At 37.1% G+C, this 27,593-nt stretch overlaps 1 protein-coding gene across 3 annotated transcripts in view; it reads right to left on the minus strand.

Annotated features, from left to right (window-relative positions):
* Positions 1-27,593, minus strand: part of EVC (EvC ciliary complex subunit 1) — a 148,021-nt gene that overhangs the window by 57,985 nt on the left and 62,443 nt on the right. For all 3 annotated transcript variants that reach the window (XM_056802414.1, XM_007496750.3, XM_007496749.2), the window contains 3 exons: positions 26,839-26,987; positions 21,317-21,415; positions 4,914-5,126 (listed from right to left, as the gene is read on the minus strand). In XM_056802414.1, coding sequence (XP_056658392.1) covers positions 4,914-5,126; positions 21,317-21,415; positions 26,839-26,987 — 461 coding nt within the window. The remainder of the gene's footprint in view (positions 1-4,913; positions 5,127-21,316; positions 21,416-26,838; positions 26,988-27,593) is intronic.

Raw genomic sequence — 27,593 nt, forward strand, 5'->3', positions numbered from 1 at the left:
AGTACTTATCTAGGTTCATTGAACCAGTGAATGTCTGAGGTCAGATTCGAACCCATGAAGATGAGTCAGGGTTGTTAATCTTGAATCTCACAGTTGTGACTGACATCCCCACAGAAATTATTTTACATACATACAAAATTTTGAAGAGACACAAAATAATCTCTGTGGGGATGTCAATTACAAAGGCAAAACTCAGAATAAACCTCCCTCACTCTTCAGGAGATAGAATAAAATTAAGCTTTGAAGGAAACTAAGGATTCTAAGAATCCAAGGTGCAGTGGGAGGCATTCAAGGCAAAGAGGGACAACCTATGAAAAGGAGAGAGGATGATATATGGAATGTCTTGTATAAAAAATCTCAAATGAGTCATTTGTCTGGAACCTAAATTATATGAAGAAGAATGTTCAATAAACCTGGAAAAGGAGACTGGAGAGAAATTATTAAGGGTTTTATAGAAGTCAAACAGAGAAGTTTATATTTTATTTTAGACTCAAGAGGAAGCCACTGAAGTTTTCTGAGCAAAAAAGTGACATGATCAGAACTGTTGTTTAAAAATATCAATTTGTTAGCTGTGTGGATAATGGATTAGAAAGGAGATCTGTAGACAGAAAGACTAATACAGCAAGCAATTTTAATAGCCTCAACAAGATAGGAAGGGAATCTAAACTAGAGCAATGATTTTGTGGCAGGGAAGATAAGGGCAGATCTGAAAGATATTGTGGAAGTTGAAAGAAGGCTTGGTAAAGGATTAGATGAGAAGGGTTTGAGAGAAGAAATAGTATATGGCTACTTCAAAGCTGTGAACCTAGATAAATGAAAGGAAGATGGTGCCATGGTAAGAAATATAAAATTTTGGAAGATATTTTTGTCAGAAAAGTGAGTCTTTTATTTTGGACATGTTGAATTTGTGACACCTATATGACATCCATTTGAATATTCTCAATCAGAAGTTTTTGAAAGAGGCTTGGCATTCAGGAGCTAGATATATTAATCTAAGAACTGTCTTCATAAAGGTGATAGTTGAATCAATAGGAAATGATAACCTAAATAAGAGATGTTCTCCAGCAAAGCTGTAGGATAGACTACACATAAAGAGTGGCACATGAATGTTGATCCAGTAAAGAGGAGTAAAAAGTAGTCAAATCAAGTCAGAGGAGAATCGGGAAAGAATAGGATCATGGAAACTTAGAGACTGTCTAAGCGCTGGGGATGGTCAACACTGTCAAATGCTGCAGAGAAGTCAAGAAGAATGAGGGCTCAGAAAAGGCCAAAAGATTTGCTAATTAAATGATTTTATTAGAACATTGAAGAGAGCAGTTTCAGTCGAGCAGTGAGAATGGAAACCATATTGTAAGGGATGAATAAATGGATGGGAAGTTGAAAAGTAGAGCCAATAAATTTTCTAGGAGTCTGATTATGAAAAGGAACAAAGATACAGATGAATACAATCACTTGAGATTACAGTAGGATCAAATGAAGGTTTTTTTGTTAAGGATATTGGATATCTAGGCATAATTCTAAATAGTAAGAAGGGAGTTGATGCATAGAAGCAGATTAAAAATAAAGCAGAGAGAAGGGATTCATTGACAGGACAAGTTCCAAGAAGAGATGAAAGGAAATGAAATCAGGAGCATGAGTAAAGAAGGGACACCTGTTTTGTGACTAAATCTAAAGAGGATAGAGTCAGGGAGGGTGAGACAAGGTGAGGCAAATTGTAGAACTGAGGATAAGAGAGAACACATGAAGGACTGCCTTTTTTTTTCCAGTAAAAGGGATCAGATCCTCTGGTGAGCTCAGGAGGAGGAGGAGGAAGAGCATAGGCCATCAGCAGAAAAAAGGAGAAAGCTTGGCATAGTGGTGATTGAAATAAGAAGTGAATCAGAGAAGAGTAAAAAGATTGGCACACAATAGTGCCATTTAAGCCAGTTAAGACTACATTTTATACATTTGTGGTAGACCCTGTCCATGTGGCTGTGTGACTTTGGTAGTACAAGTGTCAGAATGGAAAATATGTGTGATGGCTCAGAACCCAAACTATGGTCTGGAAAAGGATGAGGGCCATAGAAAGAGTGGGAAAATGAGTCAAGGGTAGAGGGCAGTGGAAAGTTAATCAGGTCAACTAGATTCCTAAGACAGAAAAGTAAGGACACATAGGGTTTGAGAGAATGGTAAAGTAGGGATGGATAGAGTGATAGAGGTTGTAGTCATGACAGAAGACCTTCAGAAGAGTTGTGGCATGAGGAGCCATGGAAGAATATGAATTACTGCTCCAAAAAATTTCAGAATTTTGAACTAGAGGAGTGAAACACTTGTGAGCGATGGGATTTTCTTTTTGTGAGACTGAAATGGAGCAGTGATGTAGACCAATGATATCACATTATCCTTAAAGGCGACATATAAAAGCCTTAGAAAAGTACATATTAACATATGATGCTCTATTATGCTTTTTCTTTTTTTTGTTAATTTCCCAATAATATTTAAACCCTTACCTTCTGTCTTAGAAGCAATACTAAGTATGGGTTCCAAGGCAGAAAAGGAGTAAGGACTAAGCAATTGGATTCAAAGGACTTTTCCATGGTCACTCAGTCAGAAAGTGTCTGAGGCCAGATTTGCATCTGTCACCTTCCACCTCCAGGCTTGCAGAGCCACCTTGCTGCCCTCCAATAATCTTTTAATCTGGTTTGGAAGTTGTGTGTGTTTTTGACACCTGAGGTGTAGCTCATAGATTGTAAGAAGGTTGATGAATTGGGAAGCCATTATATTTGAAGGGACATCTACCCTCTGTTTACTTTCATCTAAAGTTTATTACTCATTCTTTATTAATGAGGCAATGTGGAAAATGAGAATGACAGTCTAAATACCTTGAGGCAATTTAGAGCAATTAAAGAATCAATCAGTAAATTAGTTATGACTTATACAACCTAAGGAAATGCTATCTTGATTATACTTATTTAATCAGTTGATGAGGTTCTTAAACTTGTCTATACATGAAGCTATTCTTGAAAAAGTTCTGGATGAGCTAAGAAAAATCCACAAATAAAAAGAAAAGAAAAGAATGGAATGGAATAGAAAAAACCAAACAAATTTAGTCCTGATTCTTCCCTCAAGTAACAAGCTATTTCCATTATTCACAGGCTACAGCTAGATTACAAATATTGGTCTAAAGACTCTGGTTCTGATTTTGCTTTATAGCCATGTGAAAAATCAGACTATATATTTGAAATCAGTAGATGCCAACTTTCTTAATACCTATTTGTCATATATTCCATAAAAGGTCTCATAAATGACATCTAAGCATTCCAATTGCCCATAAGCTCCCAGATTTTTAATGAGCTGGCAGACCTCCTCATTGATATCCATTTCACTCCCTTGATCCAAAATTTTCAGTGATGCCCTTTTTCCCATTAGAATGAAATGCAAACCAAGTCTGGTTCCTTTCCTATTTTTCTGCATTTTGGTGCAGCCTGGTTCTAATTCTTCCATATTTCAATTTCTAATGCCCCATTCAGGTGCCATTATTTTCATGAAATCTTCCTTGATTCTTCCATTAAAATTCCCCAATATTCTTATTGTGTTATAACTGAACTTCCTCTTTCTTCCTTTTCCATTCCACCTCGTATTATATGTACCTATCCTTTTAATTTATTCTCCTGGTACAGTGTAAGCTACTCGATGGCAGGGACTTTGTAATTTAAAAACTATATATCTTTGTATCCCCAGTATCTACACAAGACCTTGTATATGGCAGAAACTTAATGATGAATGGAATCAAACCATCAAATGTTTGTGCTTTTAAGAAATTCAGAGTATTTTAGATGAAATAAGACTATCAATAACTTTTAAATGATGCACAGTTTCAAAATGGATCTGATTTTGAACAAAAATAACATTGTAAAAACATCATGCAAGCAAGTGGAATATCTAAACAAAGATTATCTATCTGTATGTCTGCATCTATCTCTGTCTGTCTGTCTGTCTATCTGTCTGTCTGTCTATCTGTCTGTCTGTCTATCTATCTATGTAGTCTATTCTAAATTCAGTTAGGTCTTCATTAGTGTGAATAATTAATCCATGAATATCTATCATTTGTTTAAAATCATGCTATTTGAGGTTATCATTATGTAAAATTTGATCATTGGTTCCAGCTCAATGGAAATACAAAGTTCAACTTCAAATAATGTGACAAATTCATGAGATTTATTATTATTATTTTTTAAAACCCTTACCTTCCGTCTTAGAGTCAATACTGTGTATTGGCTCCAAGGCAGAAGAGTGGTAAGAGCTAGGCAATAGGGGTTAAGTTACTTGCCCAGGGTCACACAGCTGGGAAGTGTTTTAGGCCAGGTTTGAACCTAGAACCTCCCATCTCTAGGCCTGGCTCTCAATCCACTGAGCTACCCAGCTGCCCCCCATGAGATTTATTATTAAGAGTATTTGAGGCTTAGCTCTCTCTGTCTCTGTCTCTGTCTCTGTCTCTGTCTCTGTCTCTGTCTCTGTCTCTGTCTCTGTCTCTGTCTCTGTCTCTGTCTCTGTCTCTGTCCTGTGGTTTCTTTTCTCCTTCTTTCTATAGATATATAACATATATAAACAAATATACATATACACATTCATAAATATGCACAAATGTGCATATATATGAATGCATGTGGATCTGTATTATCTATACATGAATACCTGGACATCTATTAATTTAATTATATATATATATACATATATATATATATATACACACAATTGCAAATAACCACATGTGAAAGCATTATATTTCTCTGCTTTGTATTGTCTTATATAAATACATGGATGTGCACATGCACATTATATTTATTATATATATTCAATTCTATTTTTTACAGTCTTGAGGCTTCAGGTTTTCAGAGTGATATGGATCTGGTGGTTATAATCAAGTATAATACCTGTTTTTCTTGGTCAAGAAGTTCTTGGAAAAGCGTCCATTGCTTTTCCCGGAAGCGATCTGACTTCTCCAAGTCGAGGGCTCCACTGTGTTGGACGTCTTGCCTCCATTGTTCGCATTCTCCCAAGGAAAGGCCAGTCATTCCCAAGAGAGTATGAAGAAATGTTTCTTCTACGCATTTTTCAAAAGTTTGTATGGTGCTGCTATATAGTTCCTAAAAAATGAAAATCTGTATGAGCAGCCGAGAACCTTTAGGATCTCATCGCCTTAGAAAAGTAATCGGGGCCGTGTGGTATGGAAAGGAAGCTTGACATGGATTAAGAATCAAGGCTCTGATGCTCACTCCCTGTGCAACTGTGGGAATGTCATTTTCTCTAGCTGGTCTTTTACTTTGTTATCTGCAAAATGAGAACTCCCAAGCCCTTGACTTTTCTCTGGGAATGGCAGTGTTGCCTGGTTAGATGGAGAGATGGTCTCAGAATTAAGGAGCCAAGTCCCACTTCGGGAACACAAATAAACTGGGGGACCCTGAGCTAGTCACTTAACTTTCCTGCATTTGGAGCAACTAATACTATTAACTTTAGAGCATGTAGAGACCTGCACTGGTAGAGGGTGTTTCCTCATTAGGTCTTCCTTTACTGATGAAATGATAGGCTTGATCTCCTTCCCCATCACCCCAAAACAGGGGTTCACAAGCTTTCTGTGGGTGATATAGCCTTTCAATTATTTGGTGAAGCCTTTGTACCCCTTTGCAGAATATTTTTAATAGTCCATATTTATAACCGCTAGCATTTAAATAGTGCTTGTGGTCTGAAAAACTCTACAAATATTATCTTGTTTTATCCCCATAACAAGGTTAAGAGGTAGATGCTATTTACTATCACTCCCATTTTACAGATTTTAAAAAAAAGTGAAGCAGATAAAAATTAAGCGACTTGACCAGTGTCCCACAGCTAGTATGTATCTGAGGCTGGATTTGAATTCAAGTCTTCATGATTCCAATTCAGAACTCTACTATCTCACCTACTACCACAAAAGGCATAAGATAAAACACATAGTATTAAAAAGTTAAACAGAGATATATTTTTCCCATCCAAAAATCACAGACGATTGTGAACTCTATAAATCCCAGATTAAAAATCCCTGGTCTTTTGTGCCTTCTTTATACCTTTTCCCATTTTTTTCTGCCCACCCAGTAGAATGTAAGTTCCCTGAAGGCTGTCACTGTTTTGTTTTTATCTATACCTCCCAAAGAAATGCATGAGCATGTCTTCTTCATAGTAGATACTGTTCATTGAAATAAATCAGATTACAGCTCTAATGAGCTGGCTGGTGCTAATGAGATTGTTTTAATTCCTTCCACCTGATATATCTTCAGATCCACCACTAACCTTTTCTAGAGACCCATAATGTAATGTTTAAATTATCTAACATCTCATCCAGGTCACAATGCTTAGAATCAAAGACTTGGTGAACTGGTACAATTGGAAGCCAGGAAGAGAAGACAAAGGATCAGTTGCCTTGATGCGCGTTCCCCTAAAGCCTGCCTCTCAAGTAAGAATCCTTTTGGTTGGTGAACTACACATCCTCCTTAATCAACCAAAAGCCGTCTGGGAAGGGCAACACACTAAGTGATCATAAACTCCTTTACAATTGAACTGTTAGAACCCATTCATACTGAATGATCAGAATCCATTTACATTTATGCTACTCTAAATCATTCATACTAAGTTATTAGAATTTATTAATGTTTTCTGGTCAGTTAAGGCATTTTGTTCCACCCCCTTCCTACTTTTAAGGAAAAATCAGTAAGGGAAAAACAAGACTTGAGATTTATGATGGAAATCACCCCCCCCCCAAATCTCTAATCATTCCCTTTCCATATTTGCTGCTCTCCTTCTCTTTCTCTTTTGATCTACATTGGCTCCCTTCCCCAATCCCAGAAAGAATTGGAAGCCCACTGTTCTGTAGAAGGAGTCAAAGCTCTTACTTTACTTTTGAAAAGTTTCCAACTCCCTACTTAAGAATACACACATTTCTGTTAGAGTCAGAATGCAGATCAAAGCATTAAAATTTTTCACTTTAATTTATTTGTTTTTTTATTTGGGGGTTTTGGGTTTATATGACAATTGTCTTACAAAAATGAACAATATAGAAATATTTTTTGCAAGATAATACATGTATAACCTAGGTCAAATTGTTTACCAGCTCCAGGAAGGGGGAAGGAAGGGGTAGGGGAGACATTTTGGATCATAAAGCTTCAGAAAACTTATGTGAAAAATTGTTATTACATGTAATTGATAAAATAAAATATCTTAACAAAAAAGAATATACATGTCTCTAATGAACGTAGCTTATAATATTATGCATTAAAATTATTCATGACATTTCTCCCTACTATACCACGAATTCCATAAAGTTGGCCATTTTAGCTTATCAGGACTTTGTATCTCACCCAGTGCCTACCCTGGTGCTCTGTACTCAGAAGGTGCTTAATAAATATCTGGGGTGTGGTAGTTCATATATGTAATCATAGCTACTATGGAGGCTGAGACTAATGGATTACTTGAGTTTCAGAGTTCTAAACTTTACTTCAATTCTCAACTTTTCTTACCTGATAATGACCCTGTATTTAGTAGCTAAATGGTTTTTTTCAAAACTTTCTGGCATTTTAAAACATTTTTAATGTCTGTCTTATCAATAGTATTGTACCAAAGTATTATTGGATTGCTATTTTTCCCCTTTGTTTACCATGTAACGCTTAAGAAAGGTGGTTTGGTGAGCAATAATCTCATTTAAAATGGGGTATTATATTTTTGTGATTATTTCCACTGATATTTAGTAATAAAATTGATGGGAAGGGTTTTAAGTCAGTCCACATTATGGACAATGTTGAGTCTAATTGACCTATACCTTAATTTTCTCCTTGGAAGGTATAGTTAGAGCTATTCAACAGGTATAAATAGTACCCTTTCCTTGCAGTTGACAATTTCTAAGACAATTGGGTATGTGCAGAATTTAGTACCAATATGCTGAGTTCCTGGGAATACTGCCTTAGGAGAAGCGAGGAAGGCCAGGGTGAAAATTAAACAGTTCAAAAATCCTGTGCTGACCAGTGGAGCGTTTGGCCCCATGAATACCTGCGGCAATATTGACCAAGAAAAGGAGACCCAGTCCCTAAAAACAAATGAGACATGAAGGAATAAAACGAGAAAAGCAGTCAGAGTTCTTCATCATCACAGTTGGGGACAGAACCTTTAATTGGAGAATACAATTACATATTTTCTTTTAGAAGAAAAAAAGTTTCTAGTCATTCTATTGTTCATTTTAACATTTACAAAAGAACAACATATTATTTCTGGAGATATTATCTTTTTTTAGTTACTTTTGAAATTCCTTTTGTTCAAATAATATGTTCTTCATTTGATAAGTGTCCTTAAATTAGTCTATATGCAGAATGCCAGGCAAGTGTAAGTTTTTCAAAACACCTGAGCAATGAGCTGTAATTTAAAAAAAAGATTCTGAGATAAAATTTAGATTTCATCTGTATGATGGGGATAATAAGACAAGCACTATCTCTCATGGGGATGTTGTGAAGATCAAATGAGATAATGCATGTCAGCTACAATCATCGTTATCATGATTAATTATTGCCAATGGGAAGCAGTTTGTGGCAGTGGGAAAAGCATTGCATTCGGAGTCAGAAGACCTGGGATTGAACAACAAGACAGATGGTCACCTTTGCTCCTTCCACTCCTCATCTGTTCTTCATAGCTCCTCATCTCCTGTCCTCTAAAACACAGGTGCCTTTGCCCAACTCATTTAGCTTGTGCCATAGTGTGGAAGCCTCTGCCTCTTTCCAGTCACCATCAGTACAGAAAGTAAAGGAAGCACCGCAGACCCATGTGCCAATCTTGCATTTTTCTTTGTCTCACGAGTTGCTAGAGAATCCATAACCTAGGGACTCATCTATTGAGGGTAAACCTCCCAGTGCTTGAGGCTTTTTGGTAGCAATTTGTTTTATTCTGTTATTCAGAATGGGGAAGAGGAAAGAGAGGAATAACTGGGGAATGTGGGTGATATAATTTTTTTCATTCAATAGTTAAAAAAGCAACTATACAAGTAAGAGGGGAAAAGTAGCTACTTATGTGACAAAGATCTGGAGGTTTTAGTTAATTCCAAACTGATACAATGAGTCCACAATGCAATGAGATAGCAAATGGGGAAATCTTAGGTTGACTTAAAAAGTCTTCATGTTTGAGACGGGAGGTGATTCGCAGTACTCTGCCTAGATCAAATCATATTGGAATATTTTGTCCAGTTCTGGGGTCAAAGTTTAGGAAATGAAAATATGGAACATGTCCAGGATAGACTGACCAAAAGATCAGGAAGCCTCAAGATAATGTCATATACTGATCAGTTTGGGAAACTGGAGATGACTAGCTTGGGGAAAAAAAAAAAGATGTACACGAAAGCCACCTTCAAAAACTGGAGGGCTGAATTAGGCTAGTTCTACTTGATCCAAGGGTTAGATCTACCAACAACAGGTAGAAGCTGAAAACAAAAAGATTAGACTTGATATAAGGAAAATCTTCCTAAATATTAGAGCTATCTAAATATGGAACAAGAATTCATGGAGGATAGTGAGATCCTCTGCACTAGAGGTCTTCGAGTAGGAGCTAGATTCTTATTCGTGTGGCTTGGACTCAGTGGTTTCTAAGGTCCCTTCCAATTATGAGATTGAATGATTTGGGGGGTCTTTGGCATTCCTAATGTTCCTAAACTCCAGTGCTCTTTATAACACTCCCCCCAGAAGGGAAAAGAGAAAAGGCATGAAGGATGTCTCTGGTAGCCACAGTTGTTTGCACCTCTTCCTTAAGCAAGAGAATTCTGGGATTTGGTTTAGCACATATGACTCTCCCTTACTGAAAAGTAAGACCAGACAGTGAGGCTGCCCATTCAAAGGGTTAGTGTTTTGGCAGTGCTTAATCCAGCCTCTGGTAATGCTGATTTTCTGTTGGGAATCAGGTTGGTATTGATTCTTCTCCCCTCCAGGCTGCTTTCCTACCTAACTACTTTGGGATACTCAAACTAATTTAATTGAAGAGTTGCTTTCTCTCTTAGTCAGGCTTTTATAAAACAACAAAAATGAAAGCAGCATATTAAGATGACAGTTAATTTTTAAAGCTATAAAATATATTGGATGCTGTTATTTCTAATAAAAAATGGCAAAGGAACTTTGCCTTCCAATGTGAAATTGTCCAAAGGTTCATTCTTTTTATTATCCTCTAATAAGCAAGAAAATGCATTTCTTTCTCTTTTTAATTTTGACATTTTTTTATTGGGTAAATATTGATTTTCTGCCTTGAAAAGAGCTAAAATTAATTTGTTTTATTGCCTACTTGACTGCCTCAGCATCTTTGAAATGGTCAGGGGAGCTCTGGGGAGATGAAGACTGAGAATGGACTTTTGCCACACGACTCAAAGCATCTATCTATTAATAGAAGCACAGTTTCTAGAATGAGGGAGGTAATAGTCCCAATGTCCTCTGCTTTAGATAGATTGCCTCTGAACTGTGAAGCACAGTTCTGGATGCCACATTCTGGGATGACACTGACAATCTGAACAGCATCCACAGAGGGGCATTTAGGCTTCATCGGGGGACTGAAGACCAGAGTATATGAGAATTAGTTTAAGGAGGTAGAGATAGCCTGACAAGAGGCAATTAAGAAGGGCAGAGGGGGAAAGGGCCTGATGGTATGTTCCCAGAAGGGAGGAATGACTTGCCCAAAGTCATAAAGATAGTAAGAAAGTCATATATTCAGACTGAAAATCAAAATCGAATACATTCTCCATTAAACCTCATTGCCATTTCCTTCACCTGAAGGGAATACAGGAGAATATTCAGAGTCTCTGTTCTGTCAGGGATATGCAGGGAGAAACCTTGAACTAGTAGGAGACATTTGATTAGGCAATCTCTGAAGTAATCTCCAGCTCTTAGATCCTATGATTTTAGGTCCATTCATTATTCAGCTACTCAACAATTCCAACTAGCTACAGATCATTTCTAGATTTCCTTAGAAAGTGGTAAAGGAAATATGGCTACCTAAGCAGAATGGATGTTAGGATGCTCAGAATGTCTATGTGAGAAAACTCTCAGATCAGAACATGGTGGTGGCAGAGATGTGTTGGTCTGTGCCTAGCTCACTGTCCAGGGTAAGTGCTTAATGTAGTTTGACCTATTCATTGAAATACCAGTGCCTTGGGACTGAAAGTCAGGGCAGTAATTTGTTGAATCTTTGATCATTTTTTCCTTTGCTTTTCCAGAGGAGAAACTGATGGGTCCAGTTTACAAGAAGATGTAGGGAGACAGAGATCTGAAAGAGAAGCAGCTTGATCTAGATAAAGAGAGTCAGAGCATCTGGATTTGCATTTTACATCTGCTAATTACTAGCTGTGTGGTCAAATTACTTTGATTCTCTTGGCCACCTCTGTAAAGTGATGAGATTGGATAGAGAAATAATAATATCAATAGCTTAACATTTATATATCACTTTAAGATTTGCAAAGACTTTTACAAATATCTTATTTTATCTTTAAAACAGTCTATTATTTTCATTTTACAGATGAGAAAACTGAGGCAGATAGAGCTTAAGTGATTTGCCCATGGTGACAAAGCTTCTGTGTGTCTGAATCAAAATTTAAACACAGACACACAGAAAATTCATGTCTGAAATAAGATTCAAACCCAAGTCTTTGGACTCCAGATCTTTTCTCTATCCACTAATGTACATTGTCTCTATGGCAAAGGAGAGACAAGATGTACTTACAGGAATTCAAAGATTATAATACTAGGCAGGATTTACTAAGGGACCAATGAATGGGGCAGACAGTGAATGTTATAGAAATTTGGATGGGGAAAAATTGGTAAGGTCTGGGTGGTCTAGAAAGGCTTCATAGAGAGGCAGTTCTGGAGCCAGGACTTGAAAGAAGGTGAACTCTGGCAGATAGAGAAAAATGCAGAAGATGCTCTGGGCAGGACGGTCCACATGAATGTAAGTAAAAGTGTTTTAGAGGAGGATAGAGCTAGAGCTGGAGAATGAGTCAGCCAGTAGAGCAGCAGAGTTGACTCAGGAGAGTAATGAGAGATGGGGCTGGAAATGTTGTGTGGATGATTGAAGGAGCTGGGAAATGGACTATTAATTTCTTTAAGTAAAATTATACTTTCTTTTTAGCAACCTGGAAATGTTAGGTCACAGTTTCTTTGGCCCTTTTCAGAGAAAAATGAAATCTCTTTCTATGAACATCCAGCCCCAATTTCTCCAGAGAAAGGGGTCAATTGATTATTTTTAAATCATAGAATGTTATTGCTAAAAGGTACCTTAGAGGTGAATTAACTCAATCCCTTTATTTTACAGATTCGGAAATTGAAGATGAGAAAGGGAAATAATTTGCCCAAGGTCACCCAGCTAATAAATGGGAGAGTGGGTACATAAAACCTTAGACTTCTTACTTCAAGCCTAGTGCTTTGGGGAATATCATTAACTCTTTCCTGACATAAATTAATATTCTAATAAAGATTTTTATGAAATAGATTCAGAAAGAGAAAGAATTACATGAGTGTGGGTCCAAACCCATTAAATAAGGAAATGGATGCTTCACTAGGAATAACATAAGTTCTAGTCCCAGTTCTAGAGGCATCTAGGTGTTACAAGGAGAAAAGACAGACATGATTCAAAGGTTTTCAGGCAACTGGGGGTGATTGGGAGAATGGTGATTCCATTAATAGAAATATGGGAATATATTTGGGAAAAGAGAGCTTAGGATTCTGGATTCTTCAAAAAACATTTGTCATGATTTCTGTCTGGAGGATTGACTGCTGGTCATTTTAAGTGTACCAAATACACTTTTCCAGTTGTAAAGCATATCAAGACAGCTCCTGATGCTATTAATAGCCTACTGGGAAATGTCCATCAGATATTCTTGAAAGTTGACATTAGAACCTATCCCTATCCAATCAGCAAGCCAGATCAAGCCTGGCCATCTCAGTCCCTGGAACTGCACAATAAATTTCTCTCAGTTCTGGGGAGCTTCTATTGACCTTTAAGGAAGTCTCAGCATTTCCCTTGCAGAACAAGCTATTTAAGCATACGCTGACCTTTTCAATGTCCATGATGCTTTTCTGTTCCATTTCCACTTTGCTGAAGTTATATAAAATTTATTATTATTATTAGGATTTCTCAAAACTGACCTGTAAATTCAGGCTCACGTGCCTACTGCACTGGAATGTTTCAAATTAATCTTAGAAAATGTCACAGAATGGAGCTCTGGGATATACCTCTATGATATTTTTTGATTGATAAAATGGAATGAGCACTGGCCTAAGACTGGAAATCTTAGCAAAAAAGTAACCCCCCTCCATTCTTAACTGGTATTTTTTGGGGGGGTTTGGGCCTTTCCTCTGTCCTTATCACTCTTTACTTTCTGAGTTATTTACATACATCTTTAATCACCTCTTTTAAAGTGAAAAGTCCCCAAGAGAAAGAATCTGTTAATTGATAACTATTTATTAGCTATGAAATACATGTCATTGTTCTGGGCTCTGGAGATACAAGTATAAAAGTTTATGATGATCTTAAAGAACAATGTCATGCTTATTTATACCTCCCTCATTGTTTAGCATCATAGTAGATGCTCAACAAAAGTTCTATGCGTTGAACTACCCTAAAAACCAGTACCAACAGAATTTTAGACAATATACTTAACATACTTCAAGTCAATATGTATATTTGAGATAATATCTTGGTGTTGATCATAGTGGGCAGCTAGGTGGCACAGTGATTAGAGTGTTGAATCTAGAGTTAAGAAGACTCATCTTCATGAGTTCAAATCTGGCCTTAGACACTAGATATGAGACCCGGGGTAAATCACTTTACCCTTTTTGCTTCAATTTCTTCTTGTGTAAAATGTAAAGTCTCGGTTTTCTTTTCTGTGAAATAAAGAAGGAAATGGCAAACCATTCCTGTATCTTTGCCAAGAAATCCCTCAATCAGGTCGCTAAGAGATGGACATGATTAAAAAACAAGCTGATCATACCATTTACAGTAAATTTTTAGGGAGATATAATTGAGAAAATGTCTTTATGCAGGCAGTTAGTAGCACAGTGGATGGAGTCAAATTCATTTTCAGACACTTTTCAGACAACTCTGTGACCTTAGCAAATCCCTTAACCTCTTTTGCCTAGCCCTTGCCCTTCTATCTTAGAATTGTTACTGGGAAAGAAAGAAAGTATTTTTTTAAATTTTATTTAATTAATTAATTTAGAATATTCCATGGTTACATGACACATGTTCTTTCCCTCCCTTATCCCAACCCCTCCCATAGCCAACATGCAATTCCGCTGGGTTATACATGTGGCATTGATCAAGACCAATTTCCCTATTATTGATAATTGCACTAGAGTGATCATTTAGAGTCTACATTCCCAATATATCCCCATCAACCCATGTGATCAAGCAGTCTAGTCATTTGATCCAATCCCCTCAGTTTCAAAAAGAAGACTGATATCCAGACAGATGAAGTGATTCCTCTATAGTCAGGTAGGTCATTAAGGAAGAACCAGGATTGGAAATGAGGTCTTCTCCCTTCTTACTACAAATCCAGAGCCCTCTTCAGGATCCTATGCAATTTTAACTGCCACTCTTGTCCATGTTTTGTAATCACTTCTTCACAAATCACTTTTCTGTCCTGCTGATGACTTTCCTCTAGTTCTTTTGGGTATTGAAGCAATTGGTGAATATTTAATATTTCAGTTTTCCAAAAAGGCTTTATAATTTCTTTGACTTCTACTGAGGCAGATAAAAATTTCTTTCCAGGTAAGTGGCCTTCATGAGTTGTGGATGGAATAAAAATTTGCTGGTAGTCATGACTCTGGTGACAAAAAAGTTTTCTATTTAACACTTAGACTGCTGTACTCAAAGCTGAGTTGGGGTCTAATGCGATTCCTGCTTTATAACCAAGCTCTGGCCCCTCAAATTGTAACTTCCACTCAGAGATGGGTCATCCTATTTTTATATCCTCTTATATTTCCTTGGCATAATTTTTACCTTAAGTCTCCAAATGCAATCCTCCTATTTGACTCTAATCTCAGCTCAGTGTTCATTTTCAATGTCACTCTAAGAGATAGGTATTAATAGAACTCAATAGATAGCCAAGAGCATGTTGAATTAAAATCCTCTCTGGAGGATGTGGACATGAATGGTAGAGGATGAGCAAGCCTGGGAGCATTATTACCTACTCCTGAAGATGGAGAGCTGTCACTAACAAGATTCCAGATACTTCAAAGTTTTGAAGTAGAATTTGTTTTCTAAGAGTCGTTTGTTCACCAAAGACTATGGTCCCAGTCATACCAAAAGCATTCTTTCTATTTTAATAATAGCCATTGAAAACCTGAACTGAATTGGAGTCAAAATAACTCTTCATGTAGCTCACAAGTGACTGTAACAGTTTTCTATGATCAAAATATCTACTATAAAATGGTGCAGATAAAATGTAGAAAATTTTATTTTTAGAATAATAGCTAACCTTGTAAACTTAGCAAATATTATTTCATTTTACTTGCACCATGACAGTGGGAGACATATACTACTAAACCTCATTTAACAGATGATGAATCTAAGGAAGAATGAGGTTAGGTGTCTTGCCCAGAGTCACATAGCAAGTAAGTTTTTTAGGCAAGACTTGAACTCAGGTCTTTGTCACTTCAGATTCAGCACTCTGCTGTATCACCTAACTGCCTTCTGCTTTGACTAAAAGGCAACATGATGCAGCAGTAAGAATACATTGTTGATAGTCAGGAGACCTGGGTTTAAGTCTTGTCCCTGGCACTTATTAGCTATTATGGTTAGGTCATTCCATTCTATTTCTTCATCTGTAAAACAGAGATCATAATATGGGGACTCACTATACCGCAAGGTTACATTCTGCAAATTGGCACACTTTACTAGAAACATGGGAGATGCTATAATACAGCTTTAATTTTAAAATGACAGCTTCAGTGATTGGGGAAATGGGGAAGGGGACACATTTTTATCAGCTGTATTTTTGTAGTGCACTACCTTTCTTTTCCTATGATCCACACCATAGGTGAGGCAGCTTGGTGTCATGGAAAGAGCTCTGAACTAGAGATCAGAGATCCCAAGGCTATGTCTTAGCCCTTCAGCTTACTCACTGTTTGAATTTAGGCAAATGATTGACTCTCATTTTCTATAAACAAAATTAATATTTGCTTCACAAGGTAAATGTAAAGATCAAATGCAATACTCTGAGTATTTTGTAATCAATGCAATATCTAACTCTGATTTCTTGCTGAAGTTACTGTTGTTTTTACTAATACAAAGTGAGAATGGGTTTAACCATGCCATGGACTTTCATGCCATCTGGATGGCAAGACAGTCCAAAGTAGCAGAACTGGCATAAACTAGCAGGCAGATGACTTGGTATCTAGTCCTAGTACATTTCCTGGGGAAAGTCACTTCTCCTTGGGTCTCAATTTCCTTATCTATAAAATAGGGAGGTGGTGGGTAGATGTTTCCTTTACTGACACATGGCAGCATCTGCTTTTCTCCACTCCATATACCATAGTACCAAGTTTGTTGAGTCACTTAGGTCAAAAATTTTATCACGTAGTGGACAAGTCTCTAGTCCTGAACCTTTCTGCATTATCTAAGGCTAGTCCTCAGATGACATACACAGGGTCCTTCATCAGTCCTGTAATCAAAACATTTTTCAACATAAAGAAGGACCTGCCAGAGAATGTCCTGTTGGGACCTAACCCTAGAGAACTCTAGCTTAATTCATGGTTTATTTACTACCCTTGTGGCAGCAGTCCAGGACTCTGCTCCCAAGATACATAGAAATAATCGTGCTGCTCGAGTCAGTCTCTGATTCCATCATATAGGGGATAGACCTCTCTGGAGACCTAGCTTGGCTAGTGTTTGTGCAGGTGCTAAAGCCCTTAATACATCAGCATTCATAGCTATTGAAGACCAATAAAAGAAAGGCCTTGCCATTGTTTTATCAATAGAAATGACAGTAGAGAAGTTTCATTACTAACCATTTTGCTATAACACAGGAGGTCCCAAGGAATGCTGGGCCTTTCAATCTGCCCTGCAGCTGCAATGCATTAACATCCCTACTGAAATGTGAGCTCCTTAAGACCAAGGACTGACTTTTTATATGTATGCCTAGACCTTGGCACAGTGTAAGTGCTTTATAATTGTCTTTTATTCATTTACTCCTACCTCTTTGATTTTATTTTTGATGACAAAATATATATAAAAGATGGACAGTCAGCATCCTCTTTTGAAAGAGATAAGTAAAGCAGGTGATTTCCAGAGGTAAGGCATAGAGAAGAAATCCATTTTGAGGTGCCTGAGGGCTTCCAATGAAATGACAAAATGGTTCCAAGCAAACATGTCAAGTCTAAATTGAGCAGATGGATTGACTCATGCTTTTGTACACACTTCCCACAAGACACCTACACAGATGTACAAACATGCAGGTACACCTTGTTTCCTCTTTTCACATCACCTTGCTCTTAAGTTATTTCCAAATACCTTCTTTCCTTTATATAAAACCAACAATCCATCACTCACTCACATGTGATACTTTCTGTGTTTTTTATTAATATTTGTACATATAAATATATGTTATGTTAAAATATATGAAAAGAAGATTTCAGAGAGGCTCAGTAAAAAGAACAGAACACTTGAAATAAGAAGTCTAAGATGAGTCCTGGATATCTGACTCTTTAGGTAATTGACCATGTCCAGTTCCCTCATCCATACTGTCTGTTTCCTCCTTTGCAAAATGGGCATAATAATCATTGCCTTGTCTACCTCATTGGTGATTTACAGTCTTATAGACATGAATGCCAGCCACTATTATTAAAGTCCTTCTTTCATATCTTATTATGCCATGGAGGTGGCTCTGGGTTCTTGATGGTTATGTCCATGAAGTTCGAGTTCTGAAAGATCCTACCAAGCTAGCAGATTTGGAAGGATTTCAAGTAAATGCCTGGCATCCAAAGACTATATGCCTATTTCTAAAAGACCGGTCTCAACTGCTTTGTAACAACTCATCACTAGAGAGTTAGTCAGTGGGCAATGATGTTTTTTGCCATAGCTCTTCATAAAGATGGAGTATACCACAGGTTTAATACGTAGCAGAGGACGGAATACCCATGCTGGGATTAAACTTAGATCTTGGGAGGTAATGAGGAAGCTAAGTAGACATGAATGGATATGTATGGCATGTCAGAATATTAACTCTGGAAGAAATTTTTGAGGTCATCTAAATCAACTCCTTCAGTTTTCAAAGATGAGGACTCTAAGACTTAATTAAACAGAAAATACCTGTCCCTGGTTACTCCAGTCATAAGTAGCACAAATGAGATTGTCCAGATCTTCTGCCTTGAAATCCAACTAATATGATAGTGATCTTTCATATATGTGCTGAGTACATAAAGGTTTCTGAGAGTTCCCAATGAAATGTTATAGTGCTTGAAGCAAACATGTCAAATTTAATTTGAGTAGACAAGATGACTCTTACCTTCTGTCTTAGAATCAGTATTGAGTATTAGTTCCAAGGCAGATGAGTGGTAAGGGCTAGGTAATGGGAGTTAAGGGACTTGCCCAGGATCACACAGCTAGAAAGTACCTGAGACCACATGTGAACCCAGGACCTACTCTATTGGTGGCACTCCTATTTTCTACTCACCTCACTCTGAATGTTTTTCCTCTTTTATTTAAGCAAGCATTGGAGTTTCTTCAAGTCCAAATTCAAGATCCACCTCTTTGAGCCATAACTCTTTTCCTAAAGTTCTGAACTATTACTAATTGGTTTTGAAACAGCATGTTGCAAGAACCACCCACTAGGTCAGAAGTTCTAGAGTTAAGCCCCAGCTTTACTATGTATTATTTGACATAGGAGAATGAAATGGCAATCCATACCAGTATCCTTTGCAAGAAAATCTTGAATGGGTTCACAAAGAGTCAGATATGCCAAAAAATGACTGAATAACAAAAATTTGACATTGATCAAATTATTTTACTTCCTGGGCCTCAAAGTTTTATCATCTATAAAATGGGAATTCCCTATCACTTTGGTAGTGATACCTGGTCTACCTTATCTTCTCTATCTTGCTGCTGAGAACCAAGGAAATGGACATGATCATGTGTGACCAAATATATCCTAGTGATTTAGATTGGCCAGACACTGGAAAAAAATAGTGTTGTACTGCCATTTTCCTGATTTACTTCTCACTCAGAGAAATTCTTTTTCTAGTAATGGCAATTATGTCTATCATGCCTATACTTTATGGGTGATGAGTATCACTTTTCTGCTAGTGGATTACCAATATCTCAGACCTCTCCAGTTAGGATCCTACTCTGCTGGGGATACTTTTAGATATTACTGATAGTCTTTCAAAATTCTGTGTCAAGCTGATAGTTGGTATTAAATATAATAACAACAAAAATTTTACATACCTCCTTCTTCAAGTAACTCTGCTAAGTATTGTAGACTCAAAGGTGAAAAACAAAACAAAACAATCCCTGACCTCAGGAAGCTTATACTCTACTAGAGGGAAACAACAGGGTAAAAAAAAAACCAGTTTTGCTTCTGTGTTTCCCCCAAGGTCTTCAGAGAGTCAGAGGGATAGTTAAAGATCTACACTGGTGCTTAGGTCATACTCTCTAAGTACATTATGAAAAATATCCTGAACGTGTCAGGCTCTGTAATCAATTACCCCAGCAGGTTCCATGATGGCTTTCTTTTTAATGACCAGATGACACTGAAATTGCTGATAGAGAAGCTGGTCAGAATCCATCCAAATGAGATTCTTGACCCCCTCTTTGGAGGCCAGATCAGTTGTGTTCGGGTGGAACACCAAGAACAGGAACAGCTGGCCATTGGTCCTGACATTCTGCACAACTGTTGGCTACTTCAGTGGCCCAGCCTCCTCCCTGTAAAAAGTCCAGGCTTGAACCAGGGCATCGCCAAAGGCAAACATGATCATCTTGGCTTGGAGCTGCTCAGGTTGAGATAGGGCCTGGCAGCTACTGGACAACTCCACAAGGTACACAGTGTGTGGATGGAAGTAAAGGTAACCTTTTATGTCATCTCTCACATACTGAGGATTAATGGTGAGAGGTATGGGGTAGAAGAGGTCTAGAACATGTTTCTCAGTGGCCTGAACCTCTTCCTGGGAAGTGATTGGCAGCAAAAAATCATTGATGCTTAAATGGGTCCCATTAGGCCCACAGATCAGAAGGAAAGTGGATCCTTGAAGCCATGAGACTAACAATTTGTAGTGAGAGTGAGGTATTAAGAAATCTTCATTTCACACAGCTGTATGGGATTATCCACAATGATGGGGCAGCACATCTCTCTCTTGAAGATGTCCTCAGTGGAGAGAGCCGCTTAGCTGTCAGTCCAAATTATTAAATTTCCTAGGATTTAAACCTGGAAAATCAACAAATGCTACAAAAAAGACTTGATTTATTGTTTTCTTGGTTTCTAGATTCAACAAAGTGATAGAGAACATGTAAACAATGCAGATTAAATTTAAGTATATATATATATACATATATATGTATATATATATATATTTTACTTGGAGCTCTGGTTATTTAAAATTTGCCAGCATATCACCAAAATATATACTATGTAAGGAGAAATAACATGAAAGCAATTTGGAAGGTATGCTTTAATGAGATTAGTTGGAGCCAGATATAGTCCATAAGACTTTCAAGAGATCTTTTGACCTGGAGCCATGGGAAATCCACATGGTGCATTCTTGGCCTCACAGAGATAAATAGTTTCCACTTTTTTGAGTAGAGTAGGGGCTTAGAGACCAGCAACATGAAAGAGTATAAAAAATCTTGATACATTTTCACATCTCTATGGATGCCTTCAATGTAATCAGCATCAGCACCTCCGTATCATCTCCCATTTTGGAGACATGTTATACATTCCTACCCATTCCCTTTTCCTCTTACCCAGCTGTGGTTAGTGCTTATTCTGTTCTTTCGGTACTTTCTAAAAAATATTCTCCTCATTACAATCCTAGAAGCTAGGGAATAGAAGCATTACTAATCTATGAATATCAGGATATCAAGGTTCAGAGTGGTTGAGGGACTTGGCCATGGCTGGGCAGCTAAAATGTCAGAACCAAGAGCTGAACCTGAGTCTTCCTGAATCCAAGTCCAAGCCACTTTCCACTTTAACACGTTGCCATTTAAGAGAAGAATTTAGGGTGAGTTTGGGTTAAAGAACTTTGGTGTCATGTACATTTGAATTCAAACAGTCTTCTCCAATGTCACAGATTTAAAGGACAATTACCTGGCACAGCTTGATGACTGCTTCGGTAGTCTTAAAATCCTCCTCCTCTTCGAGGTCATATCTAGTCATTCGCTGCTTTTCCAGGACTTCATGATAAGCCTGAAATTAATATGAAATAAAATCTTGGTGAAATCATTTGGAACTGTTTTTTGACTTCAGAAATATGGTACTGTTTTGTTTTAGGGATTTTTTTTTGCCTTTTGTTTTGTTTTAGACTTATCTTTCGGGGATTGCAAAACACTTACTCAATACTTCTCTAAATTAGACACTTTCATCCTTGGCTCTAAGAACTGTTAGATTTCAGTTGGGTAACAAAAATCAAATGAAAGAACTCTTTTCCGAACCACAGAGAGAAATGAATAAGAGGTCATTAAAAGTCCATCCAAAAGTGCTTACACTTGCAGGTCTGGTTAGAAATGAATAAGCTTCTGATTGCTATGTCTATATCCGAATGTTCTAGACAGAAAACGTTTGAGTATTATGTAGTCCAATGAGAGTGTGGAGGCAGGAGATGGTGGTTCAAACTCTAGTTTCAATATTGACTGACCATGTATGAGTATATCATTTGATTAAGTTTCCTTATCTGTAAAATTAAAAGAAGGCAACTAGAAGGAGTTGTAGATAGAGTGCTGGACCTGGAATCAGGAACATTATCTTCCTGAGTTCAAATCTGCCTCAGACACTTACTAGTTCTGTGTCTCTGGGCAAGTCACTTAACTCTGTTTGCTTCAATCTCCTCATCTACAAAATGGGCTGGATCAAGAAATGGCAAACCACTCCAGTGTCTGCCAAAAAAACCCTAAATGGTGTCATGAAGAGTTGCACATGAGTGAGAAATGACTAAATTATACCAAAACAAAATGAATTGTACTTAAACTACCTTCTGCATAAGTCTGTAATAACGAAAGTGGTTTTGTAAGCTTAGTATATCTGTCTCTGTGCATTGACTTTTCCACTTAAATCTTCACTCACAAGTGTCTTTGTGCACAAAAACACACAAAGACAATCGTCATCCTCGGTTATCGAGAGACTACTACTATATCATTGAAATGGGAATGATAATTATTAGTGCCCTTCTCCAGATTTTGCTCTTGCTTATCGGTGTAAAAAAAGTGAAATTTTTCTCTATTCCTCATGCTAGCTTGCCTGCAAATTTTCACAGAATTACAAAGTGGAAATGAACATTAAAGTCCATTTAGTTCAATTCAGGTCCAGAATAAAAATCCTTTTGCAGGAAAAAAAAATGTGACCACCCAGCCTTTGCTTGAAAATCTTCTATGAGAGGGAACATGCTATCTCCTGAAGCAATTCATTATACTTTCATCAATTATTTTAAAAACCCTTACATTAAGCCTAAATTTCCCTTTCTTTTTTTAAACCCTTACCTTTCATCTTGGAATCACTACTGTGTATTGCTTCCAAAACAAAAGAGTGGTAAGGGCTAGACAATGAGGTTAAGTGACTTGCCCAGGGTCACACAACTGGGAAGTGTCTGAGGCCAGAATTGAACCTAGGACCTCCCATTTCTAGGCTTGGCTCTCAATCCACTGAGCTACCCAGCTGCCCCCTAAATTTCCCTTTTTGTGGGTTCCAAATATTATTCCAGTCTAGTTGTAGTCTAGTTGTTATTTTATAGGCATAATTATATTGTCTTTATGGGCATGGGCAACATGGGACATTGGATAGAGCTTTTGAATATAGATCCTGAGTACTTGGGATCAAGATCTAGGTCTAGACCTAGTGTGTGATGTTAGATATATCACTATCTATAAAATAAGAGATTTAAACTAGAGGATTCCAAGCATCCCTCTAGCTCTGACATTCTAGGTGCCATTCCTTATGATCCAGTTTTCTGGGTTGTATGTTAATTCTAATATCCTATAGTATATGTTAACAGGTTTCTGGTGCTTTAATATTTTATTCCGTATATTAAAAGGTCCCTTGCTGGTTAGTTCATGCATTATCCTTCTAGCACTAATAGTCTCTGTTCTTTGTTAGAAGAGCCTTTTAGCCCTTCCAATTAACATTCTATTTTTGAAGGTATTTCCCAGTCATTCTTTATTTCGAGGACCACCAGATCATCACCACCGATAAATAAAACATGATGATATATCCCACTTATATGACCACTTTTGTGGTCAATAAATAGCTGCTGTTCTAAATTCTTGCCCTATAAAGGCCAGGCTTGCTTGAGACTTTGTGAGAGTCAAAGGAAGCTTTACAGCTGAAGTATAGTAATTGCATTAGCTAAATCCCCAAATGAATTTATAAAACTACCACTATAACACCAACAGGAAAATTGCAAAAAGAGGAGGAGGACCTAAGAGTTGAATCATATTGAATACACACAATTTGTTTTATCTATAATCTAGCTGTATTTTAAAATTTAAGGTGTGAGTATTTGGGGTGTATTGTAGCAGGGGGTGGTCAGGAAACAAATACTTTTAAGTGAATGTTCTTGGGGCTAGTCGTGACTCTCGTGCATTATTTCTGTTCTTGAAAATGAAGGATGTATTTAAAAATAACTCAGGAGGCCGGTGGTGCACTAGCAATTATCAAAGAAGCAGCACTCGCAGCATGCCATGCTCGGTCTTGCTATAAGCAGTACCTGGTTATTAGGAGAGGGAGGCTGAATTCCACACTCTGATATTGATCAGGTATTAAGGAAGACACTTTGACTTTCAGAGAGTATTACATCTATTTTCAGAAAGGAATGGAGAAGTCAGTGAAAAGGAATGAGAATCGGAGTCATTGAATCATAAAATTTCATTCAGAAAGCCTCTCACTTCCTGTCAAGTCCAAATTACCATTGAGGAATTTTTTTAGTCATATCCAACTATTTGTGAACCCCATTTAGGGTTTTCTTGGCAAAGATATTAGAATATTTTGCCATTTTGTTCTCCAGCTCATTTTATTGATGAGTAAACTAAGACAGCTTAAGTGACTTGCCCAGTGTCCCATAATTCCTAAGTGTCTGAGGTCAGATTTGAACTCAGGAAAATGAGTATTCCTGACTCCAGACCCAGCAGTCTTTCCATTGCACTATCTAGAAGCCCCAGTCCAAATTATACCCCAAAATATCTCCACCACAACGTACCTAACAAAAGTTCAGATATCTGTTTAAAGACTTTGTGTAAGGGGAAGCTCATCACCTCAATAAGCAATTGGTTCTATGTTGGGATATCTCTAATTGTTGTTTTTTTTTCCTGACATCAATACTAAATTTATGTTTCTGTAACATATATCCACTGCTACTGCTTTGGACTCCTAAGGCTACACAGAACAAGTGTAATCAGCCCTTCACATACTTGAAGATAACTCTTATGTTCCTTTGGCTCCTCTCTTCTCTGGAGTAAACATTCCTAGTTCCTTCAATCGATCCTCGTATTAACTAAACTCAAGGCTCTTGACCATTCTAGTTAACCACTGTTGTGTGAGCAGAGGAGTCTGAGGGAAAGCAAAGTATTCAGAGAGAGTGACAAGTGAAATGACTAATTTTGTAGGATCATGAGATCTGAGAACTAAGGCAAAAATGTAGTAAGTATCTGAGGTCAGATTTAAATTCATATCTTCTTAACTCCTGGACTGGCACTCTATCCACTGCATTGAAGAAAAGATCTGAGATTTTGTTCCAAATCCAATGTGCTTTATTTTAATTATGCTGGAAGATGGATGGAATCAGACCATTTATGAAGATCCTAGATTTCAACTAGCTTCCCAGACATACATAAAGAAGCATTAAGAATGTGGTTAAGTGAAGTTTTAGATCACTTGGGTCATTATCTAAGCCTTAACAAGTTGAAAAGAAGTTGCTGCTCTTCATTGGTAGATGATAGTTCCTCAATGAGAGTTTCCTATATCAAGGAAGTAGCAGGACCTTCCCTTGTGACTTCAAGTTGTTTTTCAGTCCACAGGTATAATGATTTTAGTCAATTTATAGGAAGAAGCAAGTATTTGGGCGATCTTGAAGGTGCTGAAATACATCAATGATTTTAGCATTGATAAATGCAGAATTGTCTCCATTTAAGCTAATCCTTTGAGTAGAGAACAGAATTATTCTGGGCTATCCATACCTGTAATGGTGTCCTTTCTCAACTTTGCCTCCTGGCTTTTAAGACTCAACTAAAATCCTACCTTCTACAGGAAACCTTTTCTGATTCTCCTTAATTCTAGCTCCTTGACTGTTAATTATTTCCAATTTATTCTGAAAATAGCTTTTTTTGTATTTGGTTATTTGCGTGTTGTCTCACCCATTTTGGTAATGATGAAACACATAAGAGCAGAGAACTTTCTCTTGCATTCCTTTGCATACCCAGCAGTGCCTGATTCTTAGCAGGAACTTAATACATATTCATTGACTGACTGACATAATAGACACAAGGATGGTCATAGAATAAAAGTATGTCAGAATTGGAAGGGATCTTAGAACAAAGAATTTGAGGCCTGGAATAAAGCATAGACTTTCAGAGCTAGAATACACCTTAGAGCACAGAATATTAAGACTGCAAGGGACCTTATAAATTGCTTACTTCAAATCCTGCATTTTAATGAGGGAAAAAAGAAAAGCTCATTCAAAGTCTCAAACCATATGAGTGGCTCTTAAATCCAGGTCTTCTGGCTTCCAAGTTCTTTGATTTAATTTTTTAAAAAATATTTAACATATATCTATATTTATATCTATTTTATAACAATATATGTAGCAGTTTAATAGAAAAAAATACAAGTAAGTGCATGTGATCTTAAATGTCTCTGACTCTTTTACCAAGGTGGTACCATATATAAGTTTATTTTGTTGGGGTACATGCTCTCTGTTCCACGGAAACTAAAGAACACAGCATACCCATTATTCACAGAGTGTTCATATGTCAATAAATAATGAAAGGAGGTCCAAAGACATCTTATCCTGTCAATTTTCTGTCATTCTTTTTTTTTAATTTTCTGTCATTTTCTGTCATTCTTTTTTTTAAATGCAAGTACTACTTTACTACTTCCAAGACAAAGCCTTCCTGTCCCCACCAGTTTTTTTTTTATTTTTAAAATTTATTTATTTAGAATTTAGAATATTTTTCCATGGTTACATGACTCATGATCTCTCCCTCTCTGCATCCCTCCCCACTCCTGTAGCCAATGAGAAATTCCACTGGTTTTTACATGTATCATTGATCAAGATCTATTTCCATATTATTAATTGCAATAGAATGATCATTTAGAGTTTATATCCCCAGTTATATCCTCATCGACCCATGGGATCAAGCAGTTGTTGTTCTTCTGTTTTTCTACTCCCACAGTTTTTTCCCTGGATGTGGATAGCATTCTTTCCTATAAGTCCTCCAGAATTGCTCTGGATCATTGCATTGCTGCTGACAGAGAAATCCACTATGTTTGATTGTGCCATAGTGTATCAAGAATCTGTCATTCTTGATAGCCCATGGCCCCAGTTGATCTAGACCCCTGAGACTATATTATGTGACTCTGATTGAGGATGGAAACAATTTGTCAAGAAGTTAAAAGGAAGACAGTACCTTAAGTACTTCATCAGGATCAGTCATTTTTTGTGCTTTTCCAAGAAGGTGTACTCTCTCTTCCTCATGAGTCAATGTCATCTTTTCTATTATCACCTCCCGGTGAGCCAGAGAAGTCTTGATTAGGTCCTTACCTCTCTGAACAAATTCTGAAACATAATTTCTCCATGTTAGGCTGTAAAGAAATTTCAAATCTCAAAAAAGGAAAGAAAACTAACACTGAGGATAACAATAAAAATGATCTCTCAGTGACTAACTCAGAGGTGTTAAGAAATTATATCTGCAGTATCAGTTTTTTTTCTTCTAAATGTTTATGAAACATAGGTTTTTGAAGGTATGAAGGGTATTATTTTATTTTACAAATGAGATATCAGGCATAAAGAGATATAGTCACTTGTTCAAGATCATAATATTTAGGATATAGCCATGACTAGAACTCAAATCTGATTTCCTGCCCACTGCTCTTAAGTGTTATGCTATTTATGCAACCTGGTATTTGGTTTCCAAAATTATTTTTATCATATCCATGTTATAACAAAATTGTTTTTCAGTGGAGAGAATATGTGACAGCTTTTAACAGACTAATTCTGTTTTCCCCTTAATGGATTCTGTAGTAAGATTATAATTATTTTTGGTGTAATCAGTGAATTATTTATTTTCCTCATCTGTTTTTTACTTCACTGTCACTCTGGAAATACTAGGTGAGACATAACATCTCTTTGCTTTGGTGTTAGATTATTTTATAGACTATATAT

The sequence above is a fragment of the Monodelphis domestica genome, chromosome 6 (assembly GCF_027887165.1).
Source record: "Monodelphis domestica isolate mMonDom1 chromosome 6, mMonDom1.pri, whole genome shotgun sequence".
NCBI classification, from domain to species: Eukaryota; Metazoa; Chordata; class Mammalia; order Didelphimorphia; family Didelphidae; genus Monodelphis; species Monodelphis domestica.